The sequence below is a fragment of the Gossypium arboreum genome, chromosome 12 (genome assembly GCF_025698485.1).
Source record: "Gossypium arboreum isolate Shixiya-1 chromosome 12, ASM2569848v2, whole genome shotgun sequence".
Classification (NCBI taxonomy): Eukaryota; Viridiplantae; Streptophyta; class Magnoliopsida; order Malvales; family Malvaceae; genus Gossypium; species Gossypium arboreum.
In genome coordinates this window covers 1,378,723-1,390,461 of record NC_069081.1, presented here as the reverse complement: position 1 = coordinate 1,390,461, position 11,739 = coordinate 1,378,723, and the positions used below count along the sequence as shown (strand labels likewise).

The 11,739-nt window shown below is 31.8% G+C and overlaps 1 protein-coding gene across 1 annotated transcript; it reads right to left on the bottom strand.

The window, feature by feature from the left end:
* Positions 1-4,408: 4,408 nt before the first annotated feature.
* LOC108477742 (ferritin-like catalase Nec2) lies at positions 4,409-5,881 on the bottom strand. The gene is made up of 3 exons (XM_017780242.2): positions 5,502-5,881; positions 5,194-5,422; positions 4,409-5,105 (listed from the first exon to the last, which is right to left on the bottom strand). Exons 1-3 carry the CDS (start codon positions 5,822-5,824, stop codon positions 4,725-4,727), a joined length of 933 nt encoding a protein of 310 aa, XP_017635731.1. The 5' UTR covers positions 5,825-5,881; the 3' UTR covers positions 4,409-4,724.
* Between the last annotated feature and the right edge of the window lie 5,858 nt (positions 5,882-11,739).

Genomic DNA, 11,739 nt, shown 5'->3' with positions numbered 1-11,739 from the left:
TTTTAAAACATAATTTATTGCGGAAGCTTTTAAAACCGTTTTGAGTATCTCGTGTGTTTAGAAAACTTTGCCTTTTTGAAAATCGAGTTTTCCTACGTCTTCTAGCAGTTATAAATCCATAAAAATAAATAAAAACCAAAGTTAAGCAAAATTCCCAAAAAGTCCCCAAATTATATCCAAATAAACCACGATAAATAAAACCATAAATCATAAATCATAGATCATAAATCGTAAAAGTCCAAAAACTGTGGACACCATTGAATCCTCCGCCACACGATCTGTCTAGGTCTAGGGATTACCTGTGCACATTAACAGAGAGGGGTGAGTTTACATAAACTCAGTGTGTAATCCAACAGAAAACAACAACAGTAAACACAGTGCACTGTCAAAAATAGTCTTGAGCCTAAGCCTCTTTCAAGATCGATGTCGATAATGATGTCAAGACGCACAAGGGACTTAGCCCGTCACAAGATGTCGAATGATATGCAGTATTCAATAACAAAGTCCTACCCAACCAGCCTCTACACACCATCTCCGTCCAACCCTACACTCCATGTGGGGATTAAATCAACCCACCCATCCCTACACCCCAAGTAGTACCGAATGCAACACAAAATAGTAGTTTGTAGCTGAGCTGCCAATATATTAGGCTTAAGAGCCTTTCAGTACACTTATTCAAAATAAAATTAACCTAACCCCAACCAATGAAACATAGAATACATGACATGCTATCTCATGATATCAGTAAATGTATACATGCATACTATCATCACACTCAATATATATCCATCAAACAGTCAGTTTACACAATTAGGGGTCTAAGTAATGCTTACCAAATTTGCCTTGGCCGTGTGGATCACACGGTCTGGCCTAAAATCCTATACGTCCGTGTGGGCCCACAAACCCGTGTGGCTCACACGGCCCAAATCAGTCTAGCCCGTGTGTTGTACACGGCCTACCTGGCCATCACACGGCCGTGTCTTGTACATACGGCCTGGCCTTGTCGATTATACACCCGTGTCCCATCACACGGCCTACCACACGGGCGACCACATGCTCGTGTGACGTTGACAGTAAGGTTTTCGGCTTTTTTTTAAACCCTATTTTCTGTATTTTTGGGTACACACCTGGTCTCGTTGATGCTAAAATGATTCTCGAGACTGCCGATACCTAAAATTAACCAAACAAACCCTAGATTAATCGCTTAGACCAACATTTTCTGAATAAAAAATGATGAGCAACCTCCTTAAAATGACTAACCCTTACCTTAAGACAAGCGAAAATATCCCAAACGTTTACGTACTGATTGGAAAGCCTCAGCACTCTAATCTTCACCTAACATAGAGTTCAACAATAATCCATCATTGACTATCACTACTAGAGTCCAAACCACGAGAAAAGGTTGAAGAAGATCACTTACCAGTTGACAAAAATCCACAAATACAATAGCGATGATTCACCGAACGACCTAACCAAAAGCCGGGAAAAATTAGAGACAAAGAGACAGCAAAACAACGTCAAAAGTTTGAAAGGGGAAAAGACTGCCGAAATTTTGCTAAAAGATAAGTAAAAGAAACTTTTGATAACTCCCTATTCTAACTCCCCTTATTTTTCTCCAGCAAACTCTCCACTATTAAAAATCCAACTTTGGCACAACTCTCTACCAACCAAACAAAAATATTGACATCTCAGGGATTTAAACACAAGACCTTCAACAAACTAACACTCCATTTAACCATCAGACCAGTAGACCCATTCTGACATAAGCTTACCAACAATTAAATAAAAGCCTATTGACTAAAGATAGGGCTTTATTCATAAAAATACCAAAATTAAGCTAAGGATAGGGCTTGAACCCAAGACCTCTCAGACACTCCCAAGGCACTTAACCACTGAAGCAGATACACAGTTTTTGTCACATTTTAACAAAACAAAAAAATAAGATTTTGGGATGTTACAAAGCTCTCCCTAATAACATACCATTATGAAAGCAACTTCTGAGTCATCATCCAATTACCTTGTCATAAGTATGTTACCCTCATAGGATGTCCTTAATCTTTTTGGGATGATATCCACTCTACCAATATGATTCTATTTTATCTCATGGTAAATATTACATTTTTCTTCATGAAAAGTCAATTACTATTAAATAGTAATCTAGTCATTCATCACAAAGACAAACGACTCATAACCACATTTACTTTTCATTAACAACGTAATGCCAATGAAAGGATATCATTTACCCATGTCCACCATTGTGAATGATGTTATGTACTGCAAAATTCATACACCCAATGCACCACCTTTCAGTTCCTTATCTATTTGAACTTAGGCTTTTACTTGCATCAAAGTGTATAAGTCACACATACATAGTCCGTCATCCACTCAGGATTTAGGTATTCCACACTATGAACGTCATAAGTGAATAAATTTATAAATGGATTTAGGTTTTTTCTGCTTGGGTCCTGCCTGATGTATTGTCAGTCTAGTCAATCACATCTATATCTCTATCTTCTAGGAGTCATCCGCTCCAATGTCCAAGACAAAGCATCTCCCTAATTGAACTTAATAGACGACATTTTAGTCTTTCAATTGGTTTGCTCATTTTCAATTAGACTAAGGACATTTTTAGGTTCGTCTACTAATACAAGTTGTCTTCTCATATTACGATCCGACCACGTAATATCGCTTAGTATTAGTTAAACATTAGGCAACCAGTGAGCAACATTTGCTTCCATTTTGCTTTGCGTGCAAAAACCATGTGAGGATAATATACAAAGTATTAATGTAATTTATGAATAATTTTATTAATCAATCTGCTTGAAAAAAATTACAAGTGTGTTTAGACAAAAATACTACACTTAGGGCATCAAATTCAATAATTAGTAAAACCCCTGGCTAAATTGGTGTCACAAGTTAATTGGGTACCTACTCGATTAAGAAATTACTAATATATCCTTTTATTAAATGGCTACTATTATTATTTTGATGGCCTTTTTTGCCTTTTCATACTTTTATTTAGTTTGTAAATAAAATAACTAAAATTAACATGTTTAGGGATTGCACATGTGTTTAATGGATTTATAAATAAACTCTTTACCACTAAACCAATAATAATTCTTAAGTAAATTAAAAAAGAATAACTTTTAACATAAAATGCTTTTCTCTCACCAAATTTGTGTATCTATACTATATATGAAATGGTTGACTAAGTTGGTGTCACGAGTCAACTCGACATCAATTCAGTTATGAAATTACTAAAATACCTTACTTTAAAGGGGTAATTAATATTTTTTTAAGGGTATTTTTGTTATTTCCTACTTTTACATAATATTTCAAATAAAGTAACTCAAAAACATTATTTAAGAATCAAACACAATACCAACAAATTCAAATAAAAATTTCTTACCTCTTCACCCGTAATCATTTGTTTAAATAATTATATATATAATTATATAAAATATTTTCGTTCACCCACATGTGGGTGTCATAAAATCTAGTATTAATAAGGTTGTCGATTAAAATGGTGTCGCAAGTCATCTCGACGCTAAAGTAAGATTGATGACAACACCATGATAAACAATTATAATACATTTAGTATTCTCAATATAATGTATTTACATGTTTGAATTTCATTTTACTCACAATTTAATCTATTTTTTCATTTTAATATTGTACATATTTTATGTGTTATCAAAATTTTTATAAATATAATATACGCTAAACATGATTATCTCATTAAAATAACTCAATCATCTATGGAAGATTGTTAGTGTTTGCGAGAATAATAATATGATAGAATATTAGTTATAATTTAGCTAGTGAGCTAGTAGAATTGATTACAGCCTAGTTATTCGAGTTATGATATTTTTAGATGAATTTTACCTTCTTATACGATTCAAAATCAACCCTATACGTATTTGAGGGGTGCTTGGATTCCTTTTGTAAAGGTTTTTGAAATGTTATTTGTTCATAATTGATGGGCCTTTTAGTAGGTTAATATTGTCTTCGGACTGGGTTGAAGTTTTGCTTTTTAATTCCATTGAGAGCTCAAGTCAAAAGTGAATTTACGAAACGAGAATACCTCATTAGATAGGACCGTGCATGATGTATAGACCATCTACCATGGGGACGTGGATGTCGTGCTTTTGGCAGGGCTCATGCCCTTAGATGCAAGGGTTTAAATTCTTACCAAGAGCGTGACATGTACATTCCCTAATTAGAAAGTGGCCCGTGAGTCACATACAGTCCAATCCAACAAGGAGTTCTCGCTTTGTAAACTCCATCTCCAACTTGATTTCTTGACGGAGTTAGGAGACAAAACCTAATCCGACCCAAAGATAATGATGACTTGTTGGGGGAACCATCAAACTCTAGAAGAATTTGACCTTCCCTTAATTTTAAACAATTTTACCTTTTAAATAAGAAATAATATATTAATCAATTGCACATATCACAAATTGATTCGATTAAAAATATTAATCGATTAAGTCTTTTTAATAACCTATAACAATGCATATTAATATCATAATTCTTGCTCAACCACCATAGGAGGAAGGCTTACAACATAATTCCAATGCTGTATTATTGATTGTTCGAAGTTCGAACTAGCATATATCTATCTATCTAGTGCATGTTTTTTTTTATACCATGCATGGTCTTATTTCCAAACTCTAAGCTAGTTTTCATGGGATGTTGTTGTGATGGCTAGTGCTCCAAAGCTCTTAGCTTTGTCTTAAGGCAACAAGTAGTCGAAAAAGTGCCCCATTGAAACTTAGGAAAATTCCACCGGGCCTGGTGGCGTTGCGAGTTCCAAATACGATCCTCAACACCTCCCTCTCAGTACGTCGGGGTGATAGGGAATTGACATCACCCGGTACGACGTTGGTGGTAGTTCGGTTCTCGGCTCCTAGTGATAGTGGCACAATCAAACCTTCGTTTTTCACACCGCACAATCCCAGTTGGTTAACTGCTGTTGCAGTAGTGTTGGTGAAATTAGCTACTGTCATCGTATAAGGTGGCACCGGTGAATTGACTATGGCGTTGAGTCGTGTTCGGAAATACCCAGCTTGTGCTGCGGCAGTGAGTCCGATTCCAGCTGCCAGCTAAATAAGAAAAATGAAGACAGTGATATGTGATATTTGCGAAATTTTAATTAAACCTCCAAAATTTAATACCAAGATTCGTAGTTACCTGCTGTTGATCATTGCCGGCAATCGAAGGGATAACTTGAGCCAAATAGAATTGTAGAAGAGAAGAAGTAAGGGGTTCGGCGACCAGAAGAAATTGGGTTGTGCTTCCGTAAACATTGAATGGAGGAGTTAAACCAGAGAGATTAAGAATACCGGTAAAAACTCCAGCGGTAAAATTCAACTGTGGCCTTGAGAGCGGAGCACGGAGCAATGTCTCATCCACAATCGCCCTGCAAAAATAAAAAATAATTTAAAAAAAATGTTTTTACAACATTGGCTGCATTATGGAAAAATATGAAAGTATCGAACCTGAGATTCCCGACCAGAGCTAAGCCAAATTCCCGAATAGCGGCACGGGTAGCGTTATCGAGATTGGCAACGGTGGCTCCGATGGGAACGGGACCTTGAACCAGACCTGGCGCTATATCCTCGATTCCAGCACCAGTCGAAGAACGCAGAAAAAATTCTGCATAACCTATGATGAGGTTAACAAGGTATTCAAACCGTGCTAAGGTGCCAGCCACTACGGGTCTGCACTGAGGTGGAAGAACAGCAACAGTATTGGCCTTAATCACGGTGGATTGAAATGCTAGAAGTAGAAGAAAAATAAACAAACATGATCGACTAGCCATTTTTGTTTGAATTATACTTAATCCAACTTGGTTATACGAGATTGAAGATGGGTTGTGATGATTATGAGCGGCATTGTTAGTAACCTTTTATAGAGTGGAAAATCTGGTATATTCCTTGATGCATGCGACGTGGAATAAATCACAAGTTGCGCTAATATTAATTGCTTAACAAATGCCATGTACGACGATTCTAGATCCCTAATCTAGTTACTAATTTTATGGATAATTTTCATGAATACTCACTTAACTGTTAGTGTATTTTTATTTGGTCATTTAATTTCATATTTTTTTTATTTAGTTATTAGCATTATCGATATCAGATATTTGGTGACTTTTTCGTTAAATCACTAACAAAATGTTGATGTGCCTTTTTAGGCATAATAATAAATTTGATCCTACGATATTTACAAATTTTATCAAAATGCTGTTTCTACAGTTTTTATGGGCAGCTTTGAGGGATAGACTAAATAAACAAAATATGTCAAATTGAAGGCTAAATTTTTAAATTCTTAGAATTATGACTAAATTTATAAAATCTAAAAATATTATGGGCTAAATTTATTATCATGCCAATATAGTTAGGTAACTAAACTATTAAATGTCGATAATATTAGTGGCTAAATAAAAAAATTAGAGTTGTGTAATCAAAATAGAAACATGTTAATAGTTAGGTGACTACTGGTATAATTTACCTATTTTTATAATATAAACTACGAGGTAATCATTCAACTATAATATATATATATATATATATATATATATATATATATATATATATTAGGCATTCAAAAAAAGTTTACAATTGACACGCTTATATTATATATAGTTTTAATTTTTTTAATTTTTATTTTCCATGTAATTAAGTAAAATTCATGTATTTATTTTTCATAAAAATTATTATTTGGTCCCTAAACTTTTAATTTAATTTAAATGAGATAAAACCTTAAAAAATTTGGGACATTTGCGCCTCTCGCAGAGGGTGAAAATGGCCACCATCGCCTCAATCAACCACCAGGCCACCACCTCAAAGTATCCACAAAGGAAATGCAGATAAAAGAAGAGTTGGAAGAACTCTAGTTCCACTTCTAGTGTCTGCAGGAGCTGCGGGGTTATGCTGTTCTTGTATGTGCACAATTGTTCATTGAATTCTCTAGATGTAGATGATGGTTGTTTGAGCCAGGTGGGTAGAAAAACTTGCAATATGTTGATGACATTCTTATGGCAATCGAGTGGTTGTAATGATGCCTTGGTCTTTTTTTTCTTTCCATTTTCGTGGAAGCACCACCAATGGGGAGAGACCTCAAGTCCACAGTACGTAATTGGCCAGCGGTTTTGGTTCTGAGTTAAGTTGGTAGAGTTGTAGATATTGTGGAAGAGATAAGGAAAAGAAGAAAAAAAAAACCAGCTTATAATGCTCGGAAAGGCCAATCTTTGTCAAAACGAGTGGCAAATTTTTCTAAAGGGATGCAGAAGGGAAACAAAAATGTAACGATGACAATTCTTTGGCCAATGAGTTGGATGCGGCAACAAGAAAATCATGGACATAATTTGCAGTATATATTAGGTGAAGGAACATTGAAGCAATTTTTCTGACAAAACTCGGATGCCACTTGTTAGATTTGTAAAATAAATCTAAAAATAAAACTTAATAAACCAGGATCTATCATGTCAAATCATCAAGAATAAATTAAGAACAAAATTAGATGTGGAAACGTACCTGAATTCGTAAATTCCTTGAAGTTTTACCGGATCTCTCTTTCGTAAGGATGTGATGTAACTTATCATGATAGTAAATAATAACATGTAATTACCTTTATATGTGATGTTTATATTTTCCAACACTGCAGACACAATAAGTGGAACCGATATTCTTCCAAACTTCTTTTATTTGCATTTTCTTTGTGGGTTCTTTGAGGTGAGGGTGACCCATTTTCACTCATAGCCAAAGACACAAATATCTCTATTTTTTTAAGGATTTTATCTCATTTAAATTAAATTAAAAGTTTAGAACTAAAATAATATTTTTTATAAATAATAAAGACATAGGTTTTACTTTAATTATTTTAGGTACAATTAAACGCCCTATACCCTTACCCTTTGTACTAAAAAAGGGCTTCTCACCTTCATCGTCAACCTTTCAAATTTAGTAAGTAGACAAATAAGATTTTAATGGCATTAATTTGATAATTCTTATAACAGTATACATTTATCTCATAAAAATTTAAAAATATATAAAAATAATAATTAAAATTTACATAAAAATTTAATATTTTAATCAGATTCATCAAAAATAATAATAATTTATGTTTATGGGCATCATTTAAAAATAGTAAATAATTAATCATTAAACAAAAATATTCACGACTTTTATGAAGCCGTGGATAGACATTAAATGCTTCTACTTTTTGACGTAGAAAAGTCATTAATATTGGGACAAAAGGCATAATTTTAAACCATATTATATATAAAAGAGACCAATGTGGTACTTGGAATATTGGGTTTGCAACATCAATTAAATAAAAATTTTGATATTAGTACAAACTAATTATTTAAAATAATTTTGATTAAGAATTGCTTTGTAACAATGTCGACCATTAATTAAACATGGAAGAGAATTAGGTATATGACCAAACCATAAAGCTAAATACCACTCAAATCTATTATTACCTCTATAATTAATTTGGTGTTACGAGTTAAAATTAAGAATATATGTATAAATTATTTTTAAAAAATAATAATTATTAAAAAGAAATTATTAAATTAGTCCTTCTTACTATATCAGTCATGGTCCCATTAAATAATTTAATGTAACGTAAAATTATTTTTACATATCATTACTAGATCTGTTTATGGGTCTGGTCACCCAAAATGTGAGAGAGTTTAGGCAAAAATATTGGCCTAAAAATGGGCTTTGACAAAAAAATAAGACTTGTTTAAAAAATGGGCCGAGCCTCAAATAAGGCATTTTGGCCCTGGCTCGGTCCGGCCCGAATTCACTAAAAGATAGAAAAATTTTGTTTTTAACATATTATTTTCTTGTTATTTTCTCTCTATTTTGCTACCATTTTACTATTATATCGCTACTATTTTGTTGTTATTGTTTGAATATTGTATAAAACTTATTTTGTTGTTATTTTAAAGACAGCTTGTTAATTTTGTTATTTAAGTATACATATTTTTTAAAATTTATTTCAATTTGTTGGTAAATATTTATTTTGATGTTTTTGATATTTTTGATGTATTATATATATTTTAAAATTATATTAAAATAATATAAAAATAATATGGGTGGACCGGGTCGAGCCCGGATTTTAACATTTTTATCCGGGTTGGGTTTGGGCAAAATTTTAAGCCCATTTTTTGAGCCATGCTAGGGCTTTGCAAACATGCCTAAATTTTTAGTTGAACTCGGCCCAACTTGACTCGTGCACACCTCTAATCATTACCAACTAATTTTTTTTTTAAATTATTTCCAAAAGCTTTGCAGCTATCTTACGCCTCTAACCTTTCTTCATCATTTCCGTCCATAAAATTTGTTTCTTCATGATTAAAAACTCAATTTTCACTTTGCAATTTTTTAAACACCATTGTATTAACAAAACACTCATCAATACTAAATTGGTAACTATTCATCGTTGATACAAGTATTATATCCATTATAGATCTTATAAAATCAAATAAAAAGCATTTAGCCATAACATTGATTTTGGATTTAAGTTCACTGGGCCATATGATATGGTATTTTTGTCTGGTTTTTTACTTTTATTTTCAATAATTTAGTATTTTTACTTTTTAAATTTAAAATTTAGGTCCAATTGTTAACATAGTTAATTTTTTTTCTAAATTTGTTGGTATGATATTTTAAAATTAAAAAAATTCACTTGATAACCATGTAAGAAAAAGAAAAATAATGTAACAAAAAGAAAAAAAGTAATGTAACAAAAATAATATTATAATAGACTTGAATTTAATAAAAGAATTTTAAAAATGTTAACAAATAAATTTTGAATCTAAAAGTAAAAGGACTAAATTCCTAAAAATAAAAGTATATGGACTAAATTCCAAATGTATGAAGAGGACAGAGGCTTAGAGCATATTTTAACCATAAATAGAATATATATAAAAAAATCTATGAAATAATAATATTTAAAAGATATGTAACTTACACTTAACTAGTAATTTTATCACACACGATACGTGTGGAAACAACATTTTTGAACAAAGGTCCAGATTCAAATTAAGTTTTTATAATATTTAGTTATTTTTAATATTTTTGTAATTTTTATTTTTCTATAGTTTTGTACTCATTTAGAATGAATTTGGACAATTGATTGTCTAGAATTAAATGAATTTAGACAACCATTTATCTAAGTTCATTCTAGATGTATATATTTTCATTAATTTTAAAATAATATTTTAAAATCTTTAAATAATTTCAAAATTTTTTGCTAGCATAGCATGCGACATTAGCACCGTTAACAATTAAACTGGTCAACTGACGGTTTTCATTAATGGAAGAACCTAGTTGAATTCGTTTTATTATTGAGCCTCTATGAGGTGTTGAGAGGGTCTTCGATAATTATTCACTAAGAAGGAATACCCTTTTTTTACTGAAATAACAGTTTACATCCTTATATTCTGTCAATTTGTCTAAAAGGATACTAATTGTTTTGGATGAAATAAAATAATTAAAATTAACATGTTTAGGGATTGCCCTTGTGTTTAATGGATTTATAAATAAATTCTTTACCACTAAACCAATAATAATTATTAAGTAAATTCTAATTTTTTTAACATAAAATGTTTTTCTCTCACCAAATTTGTGTATCTGTACTGTATATGAAATGGTTGACTGAGTTGGTGTCACGAGTCAACTCGACTCAATTCAGTTATGAAATTACTAAAGTACCTTACTTTAAAGGGTAATTAATATTATTATAAGAGTATTTTTGTTATTTCATACTTTTATATAATATTTCAAATAAAGCAACTCAAAAACATTATTTAAGAATCAAACACAATACCAACAAATTCAAATAAAAATTCCTTACCACTTCACCCTTAATCATTTGTTTAAATAATTATATATATTAATATAAAATATTTTCGTTCACCCACATGTGGGTGTCATAAAATCTAATATTAATAAGGTTGTCAATTAAGATGGTGTCGCAAGTCATCTCGACACTAACGTAAGATTGATGACAATACCATGATAAACAATTATAATACATTTAGTATTCTCAATATAATGTATTTACATGTTTGAATTTCATTTTACACAATTTAATCTATTTTTCATTTTAATATTGTATATATTTTATGTGTTATCAAAATTTTTATAAATACAATATACACTAAACATGATTATCACATTAAAATAACTTCATCATCTATGGAAGATTGTTAGTGTTTGCAAGAATAATAATATGATGGAATATTAGTTATAATTCAGCTAGTGAGCTAGTAGAGTTGATTACAGCCTAGGTATTTGAGTTATGATATTTTTAGATGAATTTTACCTTCTTATACGATTCAAAATCAATCCTATACGTATTTGAGGGGTGCTTGGATTCCTTTTGTAAAGGTTTTCGAAATGTTATTTGTTGATAATTGATGGGCCTTTTAGTAGGTTAATATTGTATTCGGATTGGGTTGAAGTTTTGCTTTTTGATTCTATTGAGAGCTTGAGTCAAAGGTGAATTTACGGAACAAGAATACTTCATCATATAGGACCGTGCATGATGTATAGACTATCTACCAAAGGGATGTGCGTGTTGTGCTTTTGGCAGGGTTCATGCCCTTAGATGCAAGGGTTTAAAATCTTACTAAGAGCGTGACGTGTATATTCCCTAATTAGAAGGTAGTCCGTGTGTCACATATGGTTCCATCCAATAAAAAGCTCTCGCTTTGTG

Coding starts and splice junctions, on each gene's coding strand:
- LOC108477742 (XM_017780242.2), bottom strand. CDS start 5,824: ATGGCTAGTCGATCATGTTTGTTTATTTTTCTTCTACTTCTAGCATTT. Junction 5,423..5,501: donor GCTCTGGTCGGGAATCTCAG/GTTCGATACTTT, acceptor TTATTTTTGCAG/GGCGATTGTGGATGAGACAT. Junction 5,106..5,193: donor CCGGCAATGATCAACAGCAG/GTAACTACGAAT, acceptor TTTCTTATTTAG/CTGGCAGCTGGAATCGGACT.